Source organism: Gorilla gorilla, chromosome 21 (genome assembly GCF_029281585.2).
Source record: "Gorilla gorilla gorilla isolate KB3781 chromosome 21, NHGRI_mGorGor1-v2.1_pri, whole genome shotgun sequence".
NCBI classification, from domain to species: Eukaryota; Metazoa; Chordata; class Mammalia; order Primates; family Hominidae; genus Gorilla; species Gorilla gorilla.
The window spans coordinates 70,700,157-70,724,517 of record NC_073245.2 but is presented as its reverse complement, the minus strand read 5'-3'; the positions used below and the strand labels follow the sequence as shown (position 1 = coordinate 70,724,517).

At 43.2% G+C, this 24,361-nt stretch overlaps 1 protein-coding gene across 3 annotated transcripts in view; it reads right to left on the bottom strand.

Moving 5' to 3' along the window:
* Positions 1-3,418: 3,418 nt before the first annotated feature.
* VAPB (VAMP associated protein B and C) overlaps positions 3,419-24,361 on the bottom strand; it is a 55,501-nt gene continuing 34,558 nt past the window's right edge. For 2 of the 3 annotated variants that reach the window (XM_004062431.5, XM_063702375.1), the window contains 4 exons: positions 14,266-14,369; positions 9,943-10,023; positions 7,889-8,065; positions 3,419-4,894 (listed from right to left, as the gene is read on the bottom strand). In XM_004062431.5, coding sequence (XP_004062479.1) covers positions 4,736-4,894; positions 7,889-8,065; positions 9,943-10,023; positions 14,266-14,369 — 521 coding nt within the window. In that variant the 3' untranslated portion in view covers positions 3,419-4,735. The remainder of the gene's footprint in view (positions 4,895-7,888; positions 8,066-9,942; positions 10,024-14,265; positions 14,370-24,361) is intronic. The other variant, XM_004062432.5, reaches the window with a different exon arrangement.

Below are 24,361 nucleotides of genomic sequence, written 5' to 3'. Positions count from 1 at the left end.
AATACCAATTTTAATCAACTGCCCTCATTCACATTTAATTTACAAGTCATGTAAAGCCTCCATATAAAGCGTTCCCATCATCTCCTTGCCGAGACGGACTGGCAATATTCTTTCTAAAGCCCCCAAAGTCATTCTCCGGGAGCATCAGCAGAGATCTTCAGGCAATGAGAAAATGGAATATATACTTTTTTTCACTGTCTGTAGTGTGTTCAGTTTCCAACAGAAAAAGAAAAAGCATCTGAACTACAGTCTTAATTCTACTTACTTTAGTGTGAAAATAACTGAATAAGGTACGGAGGCAGACACAAAAGATGTACAGATGGGCAGAGTAGCTGAGGCAGGAAGGCCTCATCCACTCACTTCCCTGAAGCAGATTTTCAGAGCTGAAATGGTATCTTAGCAATGTAGGCCTTACAGAGACTGATTTAGTTCTAAAGAGTTGCCCGATTTAACCTCCTGGAGCCTTTATTTCTTCGTATGCAAACAGAGCCATCTACCCCCCAGTCACAGTTGCAAGGATTAAGTTCAATGAGCGAATGTATTGGAAATGTTCTATACAGGTAAGGAGTGGCATTGAAACAACAGTAACTTTCTTGAAAAGGTTCCTATCAGAGCAGATCTGTCTGAGGAAAAGGGGCCAGGGAAGGCGTTCTCCAAATCCAATTAGGCCACAGAAACTCAATTCGCGTAGGGCCAGCATGATCTCAGAGCTGCTCTTGGTGTTCCAGAAGAGTGGTCGTTGGCCTTATGGGATTTGTATGTCATGAACTAGAGTCATCCATCTATATACTTTGCAAGGGCCTTTCTAAATACAATTCCATTCCAGCTCATCTTTGAGAACACTCCTTCTCAACAACAGCAAACATGGCCCCAAGCGTTAATTAAGAGAGGTCTCCTCAGAGTGGTAACTTTTCATAGTTCAGTTTGGTTCTTTCTCCTTCTTCAGGCCAGACAGCTGGGGGCAGGGGAAGCCACGAGAGGCCCTTCAATGAAATGCCATCTCCAGCAGGGGGAAGCAGTGGCCTCTACACCGAGAAGGTCTCAGGAGTTAAATGTTATTCAGGTGTTCAAAGTGACACTGGGGAGCCCAAGACCCCTCTCTTGATACACGTATTTCTCAAACTACAATGAGAAATGGGCCACTCCTTTAGAGAAGGAGCTGAAAATGACAAGTGACGTTGTATTTTGGCATGGATTCTGAGTTTGCAAACACAAAAATTTGTGTATGCAAAAAAATATAGGCACGATTTGAAAACTGTCAAGCTACTGACATACGGCACATATGCCACACATGCACACATGCACACACACACACAGAGTCTGTTTTCAAACTCATCTGAAAGGCTCTTTAGCTCTGAGCTCTCACTACATTCAGTTCTATCTGACTCAACATAGCCTGCAAACTGGGCACTGATATCTTTCGATAGCAATTCTGTTCCTGGGATTTGTTTGAAAGCGTTTAGGTTTTCACGGATCACTGGAGGTTCTTCATTTTTCCCCCTTCTGTGTTATGGAGGTATAAGTCGTCTCTCTAGCCATAAACTGGCCACTGGTAAAAATCAATTTTGATTTTATCAGTATGTATTACTGCTGGTGCCAGCAGTTCAGAAGACTAGAGAAGGAAAACATGCAAACTAGGAGGAGAAAAAAGTTAAAGCCAGTTCCTCACACCTACAAATAAAACAGCCTGCTGTCTTTAAGAGGTACTTTGTATCGTGCCAAGGAAGCTTAAGTTATCAATTTAAAACTTCAATCAATAAAAACTTTCAGGATTCTGTCACCGCTTCCATCTCTTCTGCATTTGTGAGCACTATGGCTGGCATTTCTGAAGCCAGGGCCGCCCTCTCTGAGGTGCTGTGGAGCCAGTAACCACAGGAGCAGACTGGAGGGCAGCCTGGCAGCAGCTCCCCCATGCACACTGCCGAGCGGCACCCTCCCTAGGCTCGCTCTTTCCATGCCAGTTTCATCTCGATTATCTGACTCTTAACCTCTTGGGGCAGGGCAGGCCGTTGTGACAGGCCCCATATTCACCTCCTCTTTGCCTTATTCTTTTTTTCATTATGTAATTCTAGGGAAGACACCCTAAATGTGCATGCATCTCCAAGTCCTCCAGGAGCCACGCGTGCTCCACATTCTTTCTTTTCCTGGCACATTTTTGGCTGCCAGGATGACTGAGAAAATAATCAACCTTCCCATCACTCACCTGCTTCTCTTCCTGAGCAGTTTCCTTCTGCCACTCAGTCAAAAGGCCCACAAACATGTTCACCAAGTCCTAACCTCTAGAAGGGAGAGAGATTTCAGAGGCTGATTTTTAGCTGCAACCAAAATGTCCACATCCTCTGAGAAGCTGAACACCTTCTCCTAGATGTACACAAAACTCTAAATCACCTTCAAAGGTCTGAAACAGAGTAGTTTCTCAGATATTCTTTTTAAGAACTGTTACAGACTCACAAGCCAAATCCCATGACCTGGCTGTTTTTGTGAATAAAGTTTTATCAAAACACACGGCCATATCCTTTAAAAATAAATAGAGCCCTGCTCTAGTGTAATGGGACTGTACTGTACCCCTAGGCACTGTTGGGGACCACCTAAGCACTCTCCTATCAAAGACATGAGGGCCTGGAAGCTACAGGACTTAACTGGCCGCAGCAACTACAATTAGTAAATTTTAGTCCCCTCACGGAAAGTCAGGTGGCAGAAGGCACATGCCTTACAGCTCGGTCTTTTCACTCCCTTTTATAAGTACTGGGGGCCACATGGGAAAAATCCTGGAGACGAATTCCTATTGGGGTGGCCTCCCTGTCTGCACACTCAACACAACCCATGGGTGCCTGGGTAACAACTAAGTCTGTTCACCATTTCTGTGAGTACCTGGGATTCAAAGTCAACTTTTTTCATGAAGACAGGAAGTTACTTACTCAGACCAACCAGAGACTTCCACTTCTCCAGTTTCAAGGCCCCTGACCCAGCTTGACAGAGCCAGGCTTAGGAGCAACGTGGCTCAACGTATGTGACTTCTAAGGACTGCCTTCCATCTGATGAACTTGTCCTCTCAAACCTGTGCACAGTGGGACTGTGCCCAGAACGCCTGTTACTAGTCTCAATGGCATGGTTCCCTGACCTAGAAGGGAGGCTGCTTTTTACTGAAGGCCAAAGCAATGGAAGGCCAAGGGTGACCAGGTGCTCAGTTTTTTCAGCAGTTTCATTTTTCATACTGTCAGCTGAAGACAACCAAAAAAAAAAAAAAAATACACACACACACACACACACACACACACACACACACACAGTTAAATCATGAAACACGTATTTCTCAGTGATAGGGCTCATTTTAAAGTTAACCTTCCAATGGCAAAATAATAAAAATGATAAAATAATAATTCCCCCGTAGAGCAAATGTGACAAAATGACAAAAGAATTCTTAATTTTGGGGCTTTATTATAATTTTTCTTTTCAAGATGCTACATAGTCAAACAGAACTGGGTTGGTCTTTTATGGCATAAAATTAATTCACAGTCAAACTCTCAACTAGTACTAGAAGGATTCGCTGAAGAGTTTCTCTCTTCCCTTGCTCCCCACCCACAACTGCTGGTGCCCTCGCTTCTAACCCTCTGCAGCCCGATCCATTTGTCCTGACTCCAGGCTAGGTCCCCAAGGGGAGGTCAGGCTCAGACTTGGGCCTGGGCGCTGGAAGTGTGAGTAATGGTTGAGAGGTGGTATAAGAACAATCTAGAAGACTGACTACTCTTCATTAAAAAAGGTAACCTAGAGTTGACTGTCACTACTGAGAATTTCCCTCCCTATGACAGTTGTTATTTACTGACCCAGAAAAAACACTTCCTGGCAGCTCTTCTCCAACATTCCAATAAACCCCACCTCCACATGACCAGACTCTCCAGAGACAGAGGAGCCCACAGCCCTCCAGCAGCAATACCAGTTCACCCAACAGAGTTCGGCAGCACGCAGCATTAACTGTACTCTTGTGACAATAAGAAAACATGAGATGAAATACATTAAATAAGTTAAATATGCATTAAACATCTCTGAGTAACAGTTTGACTTCACTACATGAACCAATACAAATTTAGCTTGGTCCCTTTAAGTGAACAAAGCACTGCCATTTATTTCCAAAGCGCTGGGTCAATCAGTCAACACACGCCTCTCACTTATGACGAGTACGTCTGATGCTGCCACAGTGCAATTCCTTTGGGCTTCTGACTCTGTTCATCAGTCCCAAGGAGCTGATGGCTTGGACAGAACTGAAGACACGGAAAGCAGCCTGGGCCGGGAGTGGGCCACGTGGGGACTACTGTGTGGAGCTGACCGCACTCCCCACCATGCTGGGCTCCAGCTCCCCAAGGGCCAGCACCAACAGGCGAGGAAGGGTGTCATTTTAAGAGAGGTAATCCAGCATCATGTACCAAGGCCTACCAATGTTTAAAATGACATTTACAATATACCATTGTGGCATTACTCATGGTTTCCCTTGTCATTAATAAAGATCATTCTTTTCCCCCTCAATCAGTTACTACACATTTTTAACTTTCTAAAAGATCGTTACATTATATTTATGTGTGTGTATCTGTGTATGTGTGTGCAGGGAGGGGTAATTTAAAGGCAAGACCTGTGAGATGTCATCATACATTAATTTCTTTTTACACATGGTTATGATAAATTTAAATCCCATGATATGGTGGATCCATCAATCCAATTTACCATCCTGTGCATGCTACCTCTACAAGGCAATCTTCCCAATAATTACACCAACGATAAAGAACAAAACCACCAGAGCCAAGAGCCGGGTGCTAAGGCCTTCTTCCTTCCCAGTTGGGGCTAATGCTGAAATGGGGCTGTTGCTCTGCACTGTCTTCCTCATCCGCAGTCCATCTTCTTCCTACGGGAGCAAACGCACATTTCAAAGACAAGCCAAGGCACCAGAAAGGGGAGTCAACTGTACAGCTTAATGGGATGGGCTGTTTATGCCCAGTGTTGGATGACATGATATGGTCCAACCTCATTTTGCAAACGGAGAAACTGCAGGCTACAGAGGGGAAAGGGCTAGCCTGAAGCCACTGAGAAAACAGTCCCCTCTTTTCTTTCATACATTCCACTTGCTGCTGCTAGTTATAACAGACATCTAAACAGGGTGCTCCTTGGTTTCCCATGATTTACAGAAAAAAGCACTTAAAAGGGTCAACTGGGCCCTTTGCACCCTCGGCCCCACCCACCTTTATGGCCATGTCTTCCAGATGCTTCTCTTCAACCCCAACCTCTCTGTCCTTCCTGCCTCTAATGAATAGCCTTCCTTGATCAAATCATCGATTTTTAAAATCACGGGCATTTCCCAAGACATAAATATATAAATAAAAGAATCTACAAAGTCAACTGGGCATGGTGGCTCATGCTTGTAATCCCTGTACTTTGGGAGGCTGAGGCGGGTGGATCACCTGAGCTCAGGAGTTCAAGACTACCTTGGTCAACATGGTAAAACCTCGTCTCTACTAAAATTACAAAAATTAGCCTGGGGTGATAGAGTGAGACTCCATATTTAAAAAAAAAAAAAAAAAAAAAAAACCTAAAAGTGGGACATCTGGAAGCTTTCAAATGCAGAGCTCTGTAGATAGCTGGTACTTGATGAGTTACATCCAGACTGCTGGATCAAATGATATTTGGAATATTAAAATGTGACTGGCCTTCGTACACTCATCTCAAATATTTTCTACTTAATGCATAGATTTCTCATTGAAGAAGCAACATTCTTTTTCATACATATAAAGATATTTGACCATATTCCCCACCCTCCCCTTGTCCCCAAACTACATGGAAATGTAAGAAATGAAAAATTTTTTCTTCCTTCACCTCCACTGCCACAACTGCCTTGCACTTTCCTAAGAATCTGCAAGTTACTATGTAGATCTGTGATGCCATTTCCATGCTCTCAAAGCCAAGCCCACATCCCTGAAGAGGGACATGCATCAAGCCATTCTATTCTGGCCCAGACTCATCTTTGCTGATAGATCTCTTGCTAATTACCTCATCTCCTCATCCTTAAACCCCACACACCAGCTGTACTTTCTTTTCTTCGTTTCCTTCCATTCGCTCCCATCCACCCGAGTACCTAGTAGGTCCTGGGGACCACAGGCAGATGAGTCCCATGGAGCTGACTCTCCCTGCAATTTGTTGCTATCTCTGTGGGACATTTATCACACTGGCTTGTAATCACTTCTGTCTATGTCTCTCCCTGCTATCCCACCAACAGAGAGCTCCTCAAGGGCAGGGACTGTTCGTGTTTGAATCCACAGTGCCGGGCACATATTAGACCCTCAGTAAATTTGTTGGCCAGATGACAGAATAAACCAACACAAAACAAGAAGGCAGTGTTTGGCAGGATAAAGAATCTTCTAATGTTGAGATTGGTCTGATCATATTTTAAGGATATTCTGCTCATGGGGCATGGCCCGTATCACTGCACAGTGATAAACAACTGGTGGTGTCCGACTGGCTTAAAAAAAACCCAGCAAACTAAACCATTTATTTTATTGGGTTATATAGAAGCTATTTCTACCTATTTACCACTTTAAATAGCACAGAACTCTGTTTCAGAAGAGAAATACACTCGAGAAGCTTCAGGCATAGCTTAGATTTTTAGCCAAAAAGTAGTGTCAGCTTCACAATTTACTACACACTAAAGAAGTTACTGACTGAGGCAAATCAAGATCACTGCAAAGGAAGAAGATGATGCCATTTCCCAAATGCTGTCAGTTCTCCTATATCTACCTCACTGTCAGAGTAAAAGAGAAGAAAACTCATACTTTTAAAGCTGGAAGGGGCCTTAGAGGTGTTTAGCAAACAGAGGCCTAAGAGATGCTGTGACCAGCACAGATTCAGAGCTGTTTCATATTGGATGGGAGCAACTTCCACACCACCACAAGCCAAAAGAAGCACCCCCTGCCTCCCCACTTCATCACTCAGTACAATACAACCTTCCATTGCCAATGCCAACTGCCTCGTCCACGAGCTAGAAGCTCAGATTTTCCTTCCATAATCTCCACCTCCTATCCACTGTGAGGCACCCCACCTCCAAGCTCATCACCACATCAATAGTTTGATGAGCCACAACTGCCCAGACCTATTTAGAGTCTTCTAAAATCAGAACTATACTTGCATTAAAACAGAGTAGAGGTCAGTATTCACTCTCTGAAAAAAAGATTCTCACCCAAGTGGTTTAAAAATGCATATTCAAAATAAAAACTATTTTGGTCTCAACATTTATTTTCAATTTACAATAATGGAGAGTTTGAGTTGTTTGGGGTTTTGTTTATTTTGTTTTTGAGACAAAGTCTAGCTCTGTCACCCAGGCTGGAGGGCAGTGGCACGATCTCAGCTCACTGCAACCTCCGCCTCCTGGGTTCAAGCGATTCTCCTGCCTCAGCCTCCCGAGTGGCTGGGATTACAGGCACCTGCCACCACACCCAACTAATTTTTTGTATTTTTTATTAGAGACGGGGTTTCACTTTGTTGGCCAGGCTGGTCTTGAACGCTTGACCTTGTGATCAGCCCGCCTTGGCCTCCCAAAGTGCTGGGATTACAGGCGTGAGCCACCGCACCCAGCCAAGTTTTTTGTTTTTGTTTTTTTTTTAAGGGGACAAGAGCTTCAACAGTTGAGAAATTTCTGATCAAGGGACAGTGGTTCTTAATTTAGGCAGATCCAAGGACCCTTTTGAGACTCTCATGAAAGCCATGGAAATTTCTCCCTGGGGAGAAAAAAATAGCCAAATACCAAAAGCAAAAAGAAATCTATATATTCACTGGCTCATCAACTTCCCCACCCAAGAAGCTAGTGAAAATGCCCTTGTTTTCTGTAGATTACCAGAAAATAAACTATTACCTTGAACTGCTTGTTCTCCTCCCGTAGCCTCTGAACTTCACCTTGCAGCCTCTTACATTCTTCCATAACCTTCTTAACTTCGGTGTCATCCAAAGAAGAACTCAGAGACTTAGACACTATTGGTGTTTCTGTCTTTGATGCAGTTGTGGATATAATTTTATTTATTTCTACATCATGCTGTTCAAAAACAAATGAAAGCCTAAGTGTCACCGACCATGTAATAAAGGACTTTTTTATGCAAAGTAAAGTAGTTCTCAGCAAACACCAAACGTGGTAGCATTTCATCCACACTGTAAAATGTCACATTTATTTTAAAAATGGATTACTTTATCTGGTATCTTAATAATCTAAAGCAACAGGGCCCTAGAAATTATGGATAAGGGCAAATAATGAAGTTCGGCTGAGACTAATACTTCAAAGAAAGAGAAAAAGGGCTGTGTATATTGCACTATCAAATTCCTGCCATGGAAAAATCAGCATACTGTAATTGTGCAAGCTCAGGAATTATTAGCCACAAATTACTGTCACCACAAAGATGTAAACATCCCTAGGATTGCCTTGGTGGGGTTAGGAGGCTTGGGAGAGCATTAGACAGAGGCCGAATTACTTTGCCAACTTAGCATTTGGAAGCTGGGATGAAGGTGAAACAAGCTCAGTGTCTGCAATGTTTCCATCTTGGGAAGTTACATACTCCCCTTATTTCCCCTGCCAAGATTCAGCTATGATCCCCTCTTGAGATTTACAGGGGATGAGAGCCAGTCAGTGGAGGGAGGGCATGGAAGCACGCAGCTTGTCAGGGAAAGAGTAACTGACGATCATTGACGTGGAATCTAGCTCTACCCATCATTTTCCAGATGAGAAGAGTAGGCCCTGTGAAGCAAGGCCCCAGGCTACCAAGTCAACCTATCACAGAGCTGATGCCAGAATACTGCTTTCACAGCTTCCAAACTGACCTTCCTGTGACAGGATGTACACTGGGAAGAGGGAAAAAATGACCACTATCCACTTAAAGAAACAGGGTAATGATAGTGGTAAATGATTCAGCAGAAATAAAATCTCAGGTAGTTTTGACACAAAACAGCACTCGCGCAGACCAACATAGATACTGTTAACACAACATTTCAGGGTACTTCTGTTTCCCAACTCCAGCTATTAATGGCTAGGATAGTTTCACATGCTGCATGCTTTCACACTTTTGGTGTTTTTATAAAAATTAAAATGTTTTCGACTAGGTTGAAGGGAAGTCCAAATTAGCATTTCAGATACAGTCTCCTTTCTTCAACTGGTCACAAGTGAGGATCATGAAAGGTAAAGCGCTCACAGTGGACAGCCTAGAGGATGGGGCTCCTTCCTTCTCCCCACAGGCAACACCGGAATGGGATCACTCTCAATGGGGGTTGATATTGCCCTCCAGGACACATGTGGCAATATCTGGAGACATTTTTAGTTGTCACAACTGGGAAGTACTACCAGTATCAAGAGGGCAGAAGCCAGGGATGCTGCTATTAATAAAAGACCCTACAGTACACAGGGCAACCTCCACCACCAAGAATTATCTGCCCCAAATATCAACAGTGCTGAGGCTGAGAAATCCTCATCTAAAAGCAGCCTCTGATTGAAGAGGTAGATAGGGTAAAAGGGGTAGGGAGGCTGACAGGGCACTTTGTAAAACAAGAGAACTTGAAAGCTTCCCACACGTCCATCAAGCACCATGATAAAGGGCAAATTATTCCCTCTTTCACTCTCACCCACTGTTTAACAGCAACCTATACCTTCGCCAGGCCACAAAAGCTCTTCAGGATTTATGACATCTCAATGGCCATCGGGCTGCACTTTTCAAGGGGAAACACTGTCAATCAGTTGTCTTTCCATGAGTTTTTCAAAGGCTGATTTCATAAAGGCCCACTTATTTGCTGACTTCAGCTTATTTTTTTCTTCAGACATCAGATAAAGGAAAATAATTTGCCAACTTAAATCTTGGTTTTGCAGGAAATGGTATGCAAATAAGTATCAGCTTACAACATTCAATTATTGTTAACTATAAACATACTTACTGGTTTATCATTCTCTGCTGGCAATTCAAACACACATCTAAGTTTTGAATCCATAAGGTCTTCCGGTTTTGCCTCCTTCCACTAAAACAATTTAAATTTAATAATCAAGATATTATAAACCTGCTGGAAGAATAACTTTCTTCCTATAACTGACAATTTCAGAAAAATACACTTAATGAGAAAGCCCTGATGTATATCAAATAAAGAACTGAAGTCTGCTGAGATTTCAATATTTGTAACATGACAAAATTAAATACACTCACTTTCTCAAAATATTTATTACACTTCATAAACCCTGAAGTCTTGCTGCCTGACTCCTCAAAGTCAACCAATGCTCCCCATGTTGCTACTCTGTGGGACAGGCCCACCACTGAACAAAAAGGAATCCTCTAAACAATGTCTGGATGACCAGGTAACCTTGGCTCTCCTTATGAAAATAAAACTTGTTTTCAGCTGGGCATGGTGGCTTATGCCTGTAATCCCAGCACTTTGGGAGGCTGAGGTGGAAGGATTGGTTGAGCCCAGCAGTTTGAGACCAGTCTGCACAACGTTAAGGAGACGTCATCTCTACAAAAAAATTAAAAAATTAGCTGAGCATGGAGGCACATGCCTGTGGTCCCAGCTACTCAGGAGGCTGAGGAGGGAGGATCACTTGGGCCCAGGAGGTGGAGGCTGCAGTGAGCCATGACCACGCCACTGTACTCCAGGCTGGGGGACACTGAGAGACTCTGTCTCAAAAATAATAAATTAAATTAAAATGAGAAAATGAAACTTATTTTAAAGGCATATCTAGAAAGTATAAGCACATACTATCTGGGACTAGTTTCAGAACCACTCTGCCAACTACCAATGGAACACATTCATTACCAAATCCCTCCTCTGTCACTGTGGCAGTGTGTGGGCTGTGTCTACCCCAACACCCATCTCCATCCCTCCAGGCTGTAGTGAGAGCACCTTCCTAGCTAAATCCCATGTCCTGAGAGGATATGCTCCTGATTACTTCTCCTTTTGGCAGCAGAAGATGGGAATTCCAGGGTATTCTAGGATTATAGACCAGGATAGCGGCAAGATTATGATATAGAAAAAGAAGGCACCCCCACCCTCCGTGCCCCCAACCATTCCCAAAACCATGCAAGAGGCAGCAAGCGTAACACAGGTACCAAGAACCAAAAGTGGGAAGCAATCTATACATCTGACCCTAGGGAACTGCCGCAAAAATTATGGCAGATCCACTAAACGGAACAGCATGCTGCCACTCAAATGATGCTGAAGAGCACTCAGTTAGATGGAGAAAATGTCCAGAATGTTAAGTGAAAAAACCGCAAAGAATACTGAAGTCTGCTCCTCTGCACACACACACCTGTACACGTGTGCCTACCACGAGTCAAAAAAAATATCAAGCAAGGATCATCACTGAATGCTAAAAGCACCAGGTGAAAGACTGCTGGCAAGCAGGATATTCACATGGTCTCAAAGTATCAGATGACTCAGAGTATCACAGATTACCTATTAACCACAGGGGCAAATGTGCTTTGTGCTATGACAGTGGAGAGAGCTGGCAGTCACCATCTTAACCAAGTGATCAAACAGCATCACCAACAGCGGAACAACCTGGTATGAAATACCAACTATGGAATATTCTTGCCAAAACACATTTAACTTGAATTTAATCATGAGGAGATAATCAAATAAATCCAGAATACAGGACAACTGTATGCTGTATTCTGTAAGTCAACTGGCCTGGACTCTTAAAAAAAAAAAAAGTTCAAAGTTTGGGCAGGGTGCAGCGGCTCACACCTGTAATTCCAGCACTTCGGGAGGCAGAGGCAGAAGGATCACTTGAGCCCAGAAGTTCAAGACCAGCCTGGGCAACATAGTGAGACCCCAACTCTATAAAAAAATAAAAAATTAGCCGGCATGGTGGCATGCCTGTAGTTTTAGTTACTTGAACAGCTGAGGTGGAGGTTGAGCCATGACTGCACCACTGCACTTCAGCCTTGGTGACAAAGCAAGACTTTGTCTCAAAAAAAAAAAAAAAAAAGTTCAAAGTTTGAAAAACAAAAAGGTTTGGGTGTCCTCTACTAAAGGCCACTTTTGGAACAACTAGGAAATAATGAATATGAATTTATCACATAATAATACTGAATTGAAGTTAATTTTTTCAGCTATGATTAATTGTATCATGGCTATATAAGAGACTGTCCTTGCTCTGAAGCATTTAGGGGTGAAGTGTCATAAATTTGCATCTCAAGCAAATAAGAAAGTTTGTGACAGAAAGGAAGCAAATGTGACAACACGTTAACAAATGTAAATCTAGGTAAAAGTTATATGAGTGGTCGCCATGCTATTTTTTCAACTTTCTGTATATCACAATAAAAAGAAAAACATTTTAAAATAAAGAAAAAGCAGGCTGGGGCAGTGGCTCATGCCTGTAATACTACCACTTTGGGAGGCTGAGGTGGGCAGATCGCTTGAGTCCAGGAGTTTGAGACCAGCTTGGGCAACACGGAGAAAACCTGTCTCTACAAAAAATTAGCCAGGCACGGTGGTGCACCCCTGTGGTCCCAGCTACTTGGGAGGCTGAGGTGGGAGGATCACTTGAGCCCAGGAGGTGGAGGCTGCAGTGAGCTGAGATCACTCCACTGCATTCCAGCCTAGGTAATACAGTAAAATCATGTCTCTAAAAAAAAAAAAAAAAAAGGAAGAAAAACACAAAGCTCTCATTTCTCATTAATGATGGTTAGGCCTAGTAGAAAAGAACTATGGGTCACTTTAAATTTTTTTCATTTGTGTTATTTCCAAAATTTCCCACAATGTACATTTTATATAAAAAAAATTTAAACTGTTATATCATCATACAAGGAACTAAAATGACCCTTTACTAGATATGCAGTGACTGGCCTATTACACACTCCGATAAGCAAGTGTCAGACACTGGACCCACCAGGCACTTACACAGGCACACTTCATACTCACCACCGTGTGAGCTGCATTTTTACCCCTATTTTACAAATGATCAAAACCTCAACAGAGTTAATAAAACCTGCTCCCAGCCACAACGTTAGTAAAAGGAAGAACTCAGCTTGAAAACACCCAAGCCCATGCTCTTTTCACTATGCCATGCAGCAAAAGCCAAACAGAACACACCCTTGGATCTTCCATTATTTTCTATCTGCCATGTTTCTTTGATCACACAAATTAACATGAAGTAACACATCATGTTGCAGAAAATCAGAGAAAGTTTTCATAAGAATTGGTCTTATGAAAAGAAGACAGCCTATTATCACTGATCTCTCTAAAAGTCAAAAATATCTGGCCTCCTCCTTCATTTTCTGCCTACAAGTGAAACATCAGTGGAGACGCTTCTCCAGAACTTAAACAAAAGGCTATGTGGTGACATAGGGCATGGGGTGGTCTTGGCCTGAGTTGCCCTTGGTATGAAACTCAGACAGAGGAGAACTGCAGTATGGTGTGATGAACAGCGGACTCATGTGGGCAGACCTGCCGTGGATGACTCAGGGCTCCCCTTTGGGCTGGCCAAAACTGGAGAGCAATGCAAGTGGTATGAGGCAACCCTGTCCTGCTTTCCTGAACTGTAAGGACAAGCGCATCTGTCCCTGCTGGGGCTGTGGGTTGTATTGTAGATTTCAATTCAACTCCCAGCCCCAGAATGCCAATGGACTTATTCAAATGTATAAAAAGCTCGTTTTGGAGGGAATGTCCATTATACTCTTTTTTTTTTCCAAAACCATCACTAACATCACTTATTTCTTTTATAAAAATGAAGTCATCTTAATTTTATCAAAATTAGAGAAAAGTTAAACATAGATTTAAGCAGGGGGGAAAATCAATAAGCATATTTACTAGAACAAAGCCACAAACATGTATGTCTAAATGGGTGAGGACATTCAGCACTGACACTCTCACATGGCTCTTGAGCTTGTGGGGGATGAGAAGACAAGTAAGAAAAAGGCGGGACAATGAAAAGTATCCTTTTCTGTCGGGGCAGAAAGGAGAGGCGAAAGAAGGCAATCCCTAACCATGCAAGACACCATCCACCAGCGCAAGGAGCTGCTGAAGCACACTGAGCTCAGGAAAGTCAGAAAAGAACAGCCTTCTAGAAAGTCACAAAAAATGTTAAAATTATTCCTCAAAGTTTTAGAAAAACCATAAAGGTAGATAAAGTACAAACCTCCTTGGAAAAAAACTATTCCCTTTTAAATAATTTTGACATATTTTGAAATGCATGCACCCACAATTCCATATCTAATTGGTTTTTTAAATTATTATTACTGAAAAAAATAAGAAGCATTCAGTACTTACTACTGCTTCCATATCTGAAGTGTCAGTTGGAGCAAACATAGACTGAACCATAAACTTGTGTTTACTTTTCTCATTGGGATCATAATCGAAAGGCTGTAACATCACTGAGAAAGAAAATATTTCATTAGGAGGGTCAGAGCTTGGTTGTCAGTGCCATTTATTATGCTAATACTTGTACTTTGGTTGTAAAGCAATTTACCGGCATTCTCTTATGTCTTAGGATGGATGCCCCTGGGGAAGTAAGTAAGAATGACCAACATCTCCATTTTGCAGGTCACCAACCTAAGAGCCACAAAATCAGGCACGACAGAGCTGGGAATAAGGCCGAGGACCCAGTCTTCTGACTCCTAGTCCATGGATCTTTCACTACTGCAAGCCTACCATAAATGTCTGCTACAGGCCTTACAGAATTGGGAAACTGGGTAGCAACACCATCTGCCTGTTTTGCTCAAGAAAACATATCCAAATGATCTTTTCAGGAATTAAATAGAATAATCTAAGATGTTTAAGAACATTTAAGGAACTGTTGTAGCTTCTCTCCAACCCATTTCTCATATAGCTAATCAAGGTAATCCTTGAAATACAATTTTGCCAATAGAAAGCTAGAAAATTTTTACAATCAGGACACTCACACAGCAGGGAAAACGGTATCAGCTTACACTCCCCCTTTTTTTCCCTAAGAACCTAGAGAAATCTCACACAGAGGATCCTGTGGATGAGTCACACCCACTGCATGGAGGGAGGTGCCTTCCTACCCCAAGTGGCTCCCTTCAGCCTACTTCCTAGAGTACAGCTGGGCCTACTCCTATCAAATGATGGCTGCTTTAAAATACGTTACTTTGCTACAAGGCTTTGGCTAACCCACACATCTAGTTAAGTTCCCTGAGACAACTTCACATGCAGGGAAAGCCTACTGTGGCCTTGACCACAACAGTGGGCATGGACTGAGTATCCCCACGTGCCAGAAACTGGGCTCTGTCCCTTAGGTTTACCATCATCTCATTTAATCCTTAAAAAGTAGGTACTATTGTTGGGGGAGAGGGGCTATTCTGGTGTCTACTTTTCACATGAAAAGAATGAACACAGAGAGGTGAATTTGCCCAAGGTTACACCTTGGTGGAGTGCAGACTCAAACCCAGGCAGTTGGTGTGGGGACCTAAGCTCACAGCCACCACAAAGGACTGGTGCCTTGTCCTCTGACAGTACAAGTCTTATGCTTCTCACCAGCAGGGCTTCTACCACCTTTCTGCTGGGCCCTCATCAGCATTCTCTTGCCTTGAAACCCCAACTTAGGACTTCCCAGGTGCTTCCTCTAGAGCCACACAACCAACCACAGCCAGCAGCAGATAGAAAGCAGGATAGCCCTGGTCTACAAATGAAGAATCTGAGATTCCACAAAGTGAAGTGGCTCCCTCAAAGTCACAATGTTAAGAAGTGGCAACACTGGGACAAAGAGCCAAGACTTGACTCCAAGTGCAGTCTAGCACCCCTTTCACCACACTAGTCACTCCAATATGAGCTAGATTTATATCTGGCACCCAGGCCCCACGACAAAGCTAATGGAACCATTCACAAAACAGGATAGAAATACTAACCTCCCCCATCCATCTTAGGGATGCAGTAGCACTTTTCATCATGGGAACAGAGAAAGTCCACTGAGACCTAACCATGCATTGGACTTAAATGCACTGGTGTCCCTAGTCACCCAGACAGCTTCACTGCCCACAAGACCCACCTGAAGGCCCTGAGCTACAGGAAGCCTTGCTGGGAGACTTCTTCAGGACAAAATTCAATAACTGTCAGAGAGTAAACCTTTTATCAACATAACTCTTTCTCTGGCATCACTGAGCTGGCAAGAGCTGACCTTTCCTACAGACAGACCCGGAACATTTACCGACCTGGGCTTGACACTTAACCTCAGGGACAAATGACCAGACTGGCAGGTCAATGCTTTTTCTGAAAGCCAAATTCCCAATGTGTTTTTTTCCTGCCCCCAAGATTGCAATAAGGAAAACACACATTTTAAAGTAAAGAGCCAATGTCTTTACATGCTCTGTGAACCTTCCTGGACAGGGACTGTCAACCTTCTTTGGAGCTGGGATTCACTGTTAGATTAATGTTCCCTTTCTAAAATTAAAGTGAATTCAGTTTTAAGAATTTCAGGTCTTCCTTGGCTGTGACAAAATCATGCTCTGGTATTTTTCAGTTTAGGAAAGAAGAGAACTTTGACCCGAACTACTCTTAGATTTTTGGCAGGGCACAGATCTAGTAGTAAACACCGTCTTACCCTTGAGCCTCTGTTCTCCCAGCTGTGAACAGCTATTGCACCACTCCCAAGTCTACCACTCTGGAGAGCTCTGAGGAGGAACAAGGTTTATTTGTAAAGATCCCAGATGCTCACATGACAGCAATCCAAGGAAAATGCTAATTTTTAGAGAAGCTATTTAGATGAAATACAAAAACCAATGGGTCCAGAGAACAGAACCCACCCCCAAAAAACAGCCCCAGGAAGCTCTGCCTGCCCCTTCCCATTCATCACCTTCCTAGAGGCAGTGGGAGTAAAAAAGTACAGCCAAGAGCACTGTGTCCAGAGCTCTGCCTGGGTTCTAAGAATGCCCCAAGGGAAAACAGGTCCTTCCTTTCCATTTCTCCATCATCCCTCAGCTTCTTCATCCCCAATACTTTCATGATGGCCCAAGAAGGAAAGAAAGGAAAAGAATCTTTACTCATGCCTCCTGTGTAATAGGTACCATAGAAGGCAAATTCTCCTTAGTGCTCCCATTTACTACTCACAACAATCCATCAAAGCAGCACGTCTCCTTTTTCAAGATAAAAAGATAAGGGTTGCCAGGCATGGTGGCTCACAACTGTAACACCAGCACTTTGGGAGGCCAAGGCGGGAGGATCACTTGAGTTCAAGACCAACCTGGGCGACAAAGCAAGACCCCATCTCTACCACAAAAAAATTAGCTGGGCATGGTAGCCTATAGTCCCAGCTACTTGAGAGGCTGAGATTGAGGTGGAAGGACTGCTTAGGCCTGGGAGATGGAGGCTGAAGAGAGCTATGATAGCACCACTGAACTCCAGCCTGGGTGACAGAGCAATACCCAGTCTCTTAAAAAAAAAGAAAAAACAAAAAAAACAAACAAGATAAGGGCTCAGAAAGGCGCTAAGTGGGCTCACCTGGGTCCCACGGCCAGCATATTAAACAAGAGTGCCAGGGCTCAAACCTGGCTTTGACTCTAGAGAAAAACAATTTACAGTAGTTACTATCAATGATAAAATACAGGCTCTTAGGCAAAAATTATAATTGTGGAATACTTTCATCTGCCAACCAGAGCTTCATGGTTCTGCAAATACTTACAGACTTTTCCAATGAGATCATCAGGAAAAGAAATGAATGTGATTTTTTTGCGAGTGTACAATGCAATATGCCAACATTTGGAAGCTCTGCAACACTCAGCAAATGGTTTGCAAACAATCCATGCATGATATCACAAAATCCATTCAAAGTACAACAGAGATTGATGTCTTTTAGTGAAACAATGTTCAAAAAGTCACAGACATGGCTTCAGATTCCACATCATACTAATAACCTTGAAGAAAGTAACACTTGTCAAGTTTTGGTGTAGTATCGAAGAATGTTCAGATTTATCTGAAAAAGCAATTAAACATACTCTCCCCTCTTCCAACTACATATCTGTGGTGACAGCAGTTTTTCTTCATATGCATTCACCAAAAGAACACATCCTAACAGACTAAATGCAGAAGCAGATATGAGCATCCAGCCTGTCTTCTATTGAAACAGACACTAAAGAAATGTGTGGCAGGGCGCAGTGGCTCACGCCTGTAATCCCAGCACTTTGGGAGGCCGAGGCGGGTGGATCACCTGAGGCCAAGAGTTCCAGACCAGCCTCGCCAACATGGTGAAACCCTTTCTTTACTAAAAATACAAAAATTATCTGGGTGTGGTGGTGCATGCCTGTAATCCCAGCTACTCAGGAGGCTAAGGCAGGAGAATCGCTTAAACCTGCGAGGTGGAGATTGCAGTGAGCCAAGACTGCGCCACTGCACTCCAGCCTGGGCGACAAGAGTGAGACTCTGTCTCAAAACAAAATAAAAAAGAAAAATGAAATTTGCAGGCCAGGCACAGCGGCTCACGGCTGTAATCCCAGCACTTTGGGAGGCCAAGGTGGGTGGATCACCTGAGGCCAGGAGTTTGTGACCAGCCTGGCCAAGAGGCAAAACCTGTCTCTACTGAAAATACAAAAATTAGCCAGGCACGGTGGCAGGCACCTGTAATCCCAGCTATCCGGGAGGCTGAGGCATGAGAATCACTTGAACCTGGGAGGATGGAGTCTCACTCTGTCCCTCATGCTGGAGTGCAGTGGCAAGATTGTGCCACTGCATTACAGCCTGAGTGACAGAGACTCCACCTCAAAAAAAAAGAAAAATTGGCAAAAAATGAAAAAATGTCAAGTATCAGTCTCCTAATTTTTTTGAAAAGTTATTTTTCATTAAAAATGTTACTCTGTTAACATGTAATTATGTTATTCTTGAATAATTATAAGAATTTTCAGTTTAATTTTTAATATAATAAATATTGATATACCCCACAAACCAAAAGCTTTTTGGGTCTTACTTTTTTTTTTTTTAAGAGATGAGGTCTTGCTATGTTGTCCAGGCTGGCCTCCAACTCCTGGGCTCAAGTGATCCTCCTGCCTTAGCCTCCTGAGTAGCTGGACTATAGGTGCCTGCCACTGTGCCCAGCTGTGTCTTCATTTTTAAGAATGTAAAGGGGTCCTGAGACCAAAAAGTTTGAGCACTGTTATGCTACACCAAATGGTCTCACAGGCCCTCCAGGAGGTAAAAATATAGTTAAATAAGTCAATGCAGTCAAGTAATAACACACTGGTGGCTCTGTATAGTACCCCTCTTGGGAGAATCTGCAGTTTAAAAAGAGAAAGGAGATTTACACAAACCAGGTCTTGAGTTTTCGGGACGTACCTGGCCCTCAGGTGAAAATAGAGGCACATATGCATGCACACACATCCCTTACGGAAGGAATGGGCGTTCCCTATGCTCCTCTAATCAAACGCCTTTGCAACTGCTTGCTCTACCTCCACAAAAGGGCACTGTCTGAGATATACTGCCCCCTTACTGCAGACCTTACAGATGTCACCAGCACAGCTCCAGGCCTAGAACATCCTACCTACCAAGTCACCACAGTGTAGACATGGAAGGACCATTTCGTGGGCAGAGGAGAAGACATAAACAGGCATGCAAGCACACAAGGCAGTGGGTGTAAGCAATCACTTTAACAGAGCACCGGCGACAGCCTGAGGTAGCAGGTCCAACAGCCCTTCTGCAAAAGCGGAGGACTGAGGAGATATATACACAGATGCCTACATGCATTGGTGAATGGAAACTTTTCAACTGGGAATAAAAACTGTGCCCTACCGGCATGTCAACTTTCAGGAAGTTCTGGGTATAAGGTGGGTAGTTATGGGAGGTTTTTGATCTGATAAAAGTTTTCTGCTTTGGAAAAAAAAAAAAAAAAAAGTCTAACAAGCACCATGGCATATGCTTCATTTTTTAAATCTCAGAATCTCATCTTTGAAATCTCTTCGCATTTACACGCCTACAATCTCAGCTCAGGCCCCAAAGACTCACTTCTAGATTTCTACCAGCCTGGAACAGCAAATGGGGGTGTTTTTCATCACCAGCTCTCCTTGGCTTGTGGGCTCCTACATCAGCGAGCCACAGTGAGGATTTGGGACACCCAGATTCTGTGAAACTTCATAAACTTCTGGAGTATCTCAGTATCCACATCCTGCATAACATGGCCCCTAACTCACATCAAAGAGTTTGTATTTCTCAGCTACTATCATCTCACGTCAAATTCAATTTGCTCTATCCTGTTAGTGGGAACTTTATAAAAACATGACAGAATGTTGCTAATCATTAGTTCTTTCAGCTCCATACATGCAAATTGTGACAGAAATTATGTACTTTTTACCATGGCAGACTATAAAAGAGTTTCCCATTAACTTAAATTTATTTCACTTACACTTTTTTCAAGAGATGGGGTCTTGCTATGTTGTCCAGACTGGCCTCCAACTCCTGGGCTCAAGTGATCCTCCCGCCTTAGCCTCCTGAGTAGCTAGGACTATAGGTGCCTGCCACTGTGCCCAGCTGCATCTTCATTTTTAAGAATTTAAAGGGGTCCTGAGACCAAAAAGTTTAAGCACTGTTACGCTACACCAAATGGTATTCACCAGTATCTCTGGTATTCAAGTGAATACTGATGATAAAGCCCTCTTAAATGAACCATGTATCCTACTTTTAAAATGTATCTGCTGATACTACACTAAAAAGAAGCCTGTTACCAGAAGACAGCCTGGAAGCCAGGTCACTACTCATCTACATTAATGCTTTGTGATACAATGCCTGTTGTATTACAGATTGCAAACTGGGATCCTGTTAAGAAAGGGCCTTTGGGGTCATAAAACATTGGATCATTAAGATCAGAGTTGCCTCAACAGAGAAGAAACACAGAAGATATGCTACTTAAAACATACACACACACCCCTTGGAGTAATGATGACTTGATTAAATGCAGCATAAATGCTGCTTCTGAGAACCCAAGCAAATCACAGATCACTTTCGCCTGCATCATAATGCTAATAGATCACAGATCACTTTTGCCTGCATCATGATGGTAACAGATCACAGATCACTTTTGCCTGCATCATAATGGTAACAGATCACAGATCACTTTCGCCTGCATCATAATGGTAACAGATCACAGATCACTTTCGCCTGCATCATAATGGTAACAGATCACAGATCACTTTCATCTGCATCATAATGGTAACAGATCACAGATCACTTTCGCCTGCAGCATAATGGTAACAGATCACAGATCACTTTCATCTGCATCATAATGGTAAAAGATCACAGATCACTTTCGCCTGCATCATAATGGTAACAGATCACAGATCACTTTCGCCTGCATCATAATGGTAACAGATCACAGATCACTTTCGCCTGCATCATAATGGTAACAGATCACAGATCACTTTCGCCTGCATCATAATGCTAAGAGATCACAAATCACTTTCGTCTGCATCATAATGGTAACAGATCACAGATCACTTTCGCCTGCATCATGATGGTAACAGATCACAGATCACTTTCGTCTGCATCATAATGGTAACAGATCACAGATCACTTTCGTCTGCATCATAATGTTAACAGATCACAGATCACTTTCGCCTGCATCATAATGGTAACAGATCACAGATCACTTTCGTCTGCATCATAATGGTAACAGATCACAGATCACTTTCGTCTGCATCATAACGGTAACAGAGCAAATAAAGTCTAACAAGTACTACAGCACATGCTTCACTTTTTTTTAATCTCAGAATCTTATCTTCGAAATCTCTCTCCACATTTTACGTGTCCATAATCTCAGCTGAGGCCCACAGATCCTTCTAGATTTTTCCAAGTTTCTTCTAGTTTCTTTCCCATCCAAATCACCCTGCCTAGCCCCTACAAACTCCACAAATTTAATCGTATCTTAATACCCTACTTGTATCATGGTAATTCCTCAGATCAAAAACCTCCTATAAGAGTAACTATTTCCTAAGTAAAAGGCAATCAGTTCAGCTTTTCACAGTCTGGCCCTTCTTGGATTTCTTGGTCTCTTATTGGCAGGCCTCCCTTCTGCTCCAACAGGTGTGCGCATCACTCAGGCCACACATCATGCCCCTATGTCCTTACACCCAGTGATGCTCTCCTATCATCATCAAAGTCTCCTCTTATCATGTCGGCCCTGCCTGACACGTTTCTCTTGATTCTCCCTTACTCTACTCACATGTTAATATACCCCATCTTCCAGGACTGAATCCACTAACAGAACTCTGTAAGGAATAGCCACGCATGGTGGTGCATGTCTGTAGTCCCAGCTACTTGGGAGGCTGAGGCAAGAGGACTGCTTGAGCCCAGAAATTTGAGGCTACAGTGAGCTATGAGAGCGGCATGCACTCCAGGCTAGACAACACAGCAAGACCCCAACTCCATAAATAAGTAAATAAACAAGGCCAGGTGCAGTGGCTCACACCTGTAATCCCAGCACTTTGGGAGGCCGAGGTAGGCAGATCACTTGAGGCCAGGAGTTTGAGGCCAGCCTGGCCAACATTGTGAAATCCCATCCCTAACTAAAAATACAAAAAATTTAGCTGGGCATGGTGGCACACACCTGTAATCCCAGCTACTGGGGAAGCTGAGGCACAAGAATCATTTGAACCCAGGAGGTGGAGGTTGCAGTGAGCTAAAATGGCACCACTGCACTCCAGCCTGGGTGACAGAGAAAGACTTTGTCAAAAATAAATAAATATATAAATATAATAAAATTTAAATAAGAATTCTGGAGGGAAAAGTTCTCAAACTTCAGTGAGTATCAGAGTCACCAGGAATGTTTGCTACAACACAGACTGCTAGACCCCACCTCCAGAATTTCTGTGTTAGCAGGGCTGCAGTGAGAATGAGCAGTCCAATTTCTAACAGGTCCCCAAGTGAGCTGCTGCTGCTGCTGCTGGCCCAGGGTACACACCTGGAAAATCTGTGCTGTACTATACCTCCTAACACTGCAGTTCCTGCTGAAACACCATTTCATACCACAGTTCCTACTGTGGGCACCTTACTTTATTGGGAGACTGTCAACTCCAAGACTCCTAAGCTCCTTCTGACATGTTTGCTTTTTCTCCCCAATGAGACTGAGACCAGAACTTAATGTTTTAATAGCTCACATTCTGGGTGCTAATTTGCATTTTTTGCATTAGCTAACAGGTTTGCACCTTCTTCTCTTCCAACATTCAAAGCGTTCCTGAATCATGCTCTCCCTAGAAATATCCTTGGAGAAGCCCAAAGAGGAAACCCTTCTTTACCCCCACCAGCTGGCTTTTCTTCTGTCCTACTTCCCAGAGTCACTCCCTCCCTTCCAAGAGGGCAAGACAGGGCTTCCAGTTTCTGATGGCAGTGCCCTCAGTCTCGCACTCCCCGTCCTCTCACAAAGCCTGCATAGAGAAAGGCTGTCCTCTACCATACGGTGCTTACAGGGTCGGAATGAAGTCACTGATCCACTTTTTTGAGACTAAGTGGATACATAAATCTCCTGGATACATAATTTACCTAAACGAGGTGATGTAATTCTAGCCTAAAGCAAAGAAGCTGGACATTTTAGTTAGACTGTGAGCAAATTTATTATTTCCTTTAGGGTCCAGAACACGTTGAGATCATGACCACCTTGGTGGACCTCTGCCTATTCAGGGGCCCATGGATGGAACTCTGAGTCTAGCAAATAAATAATGAATTGCATTTATTTATAAATCAGTTAACACTGAAGTGTCTTTGTGTTCTCTACAGGATTTTCCAGTTCGTGTATTCTGTCTTAGAAAACAAACTCCTCACAGTCTGATTAATTTAGTTGTGCTGAGACTAGTACTAATGTGCTGACAGTGAGGTCTCCTTTCTCCAGTATCAATGGAAGATGAGGACTGCTATATACAGGCACTGGCCAAATAACAAGGCTTATTCACTCTTTTTTATAAATATCTTTTAAAATGTAAATCTTTTTCAAAAATCCAACATACTTTTCAATCTCCTCTAACATTTATAATGGAATACAACATACCCCTTTTCTGATTACTCTTATGTTGTGACATGAACCCCCATTATATACCATCTTAATGAAACCTGCAAGCTGTGTCTCTTGGGGCTGATCACCTAAAACATGGAGAACAATTCCCCGAGGCTTAAGGAATTCCAGCTCCCCACTGTTATTTCTGAATGCTCCCTGCACTTGCTCTCGGTGGTGTTCTTGCCCAGCCCGTCCACTGTCTGCTATGCACTGTCACATGGGCCGCTTTCAGCGTGGCCACCTCTGTACCCCTTTCCCTTTATTCTGATCTGTGATGAGCTGGCAACCAGGACAGGGTTAACAGTAAGTCTAAGGTAAGAATAAACAAGACAAGATTCAAGACTGGAGAGCCCTCAAGTGTGTAAGTATGCAAGGACCCATAATGAGTGA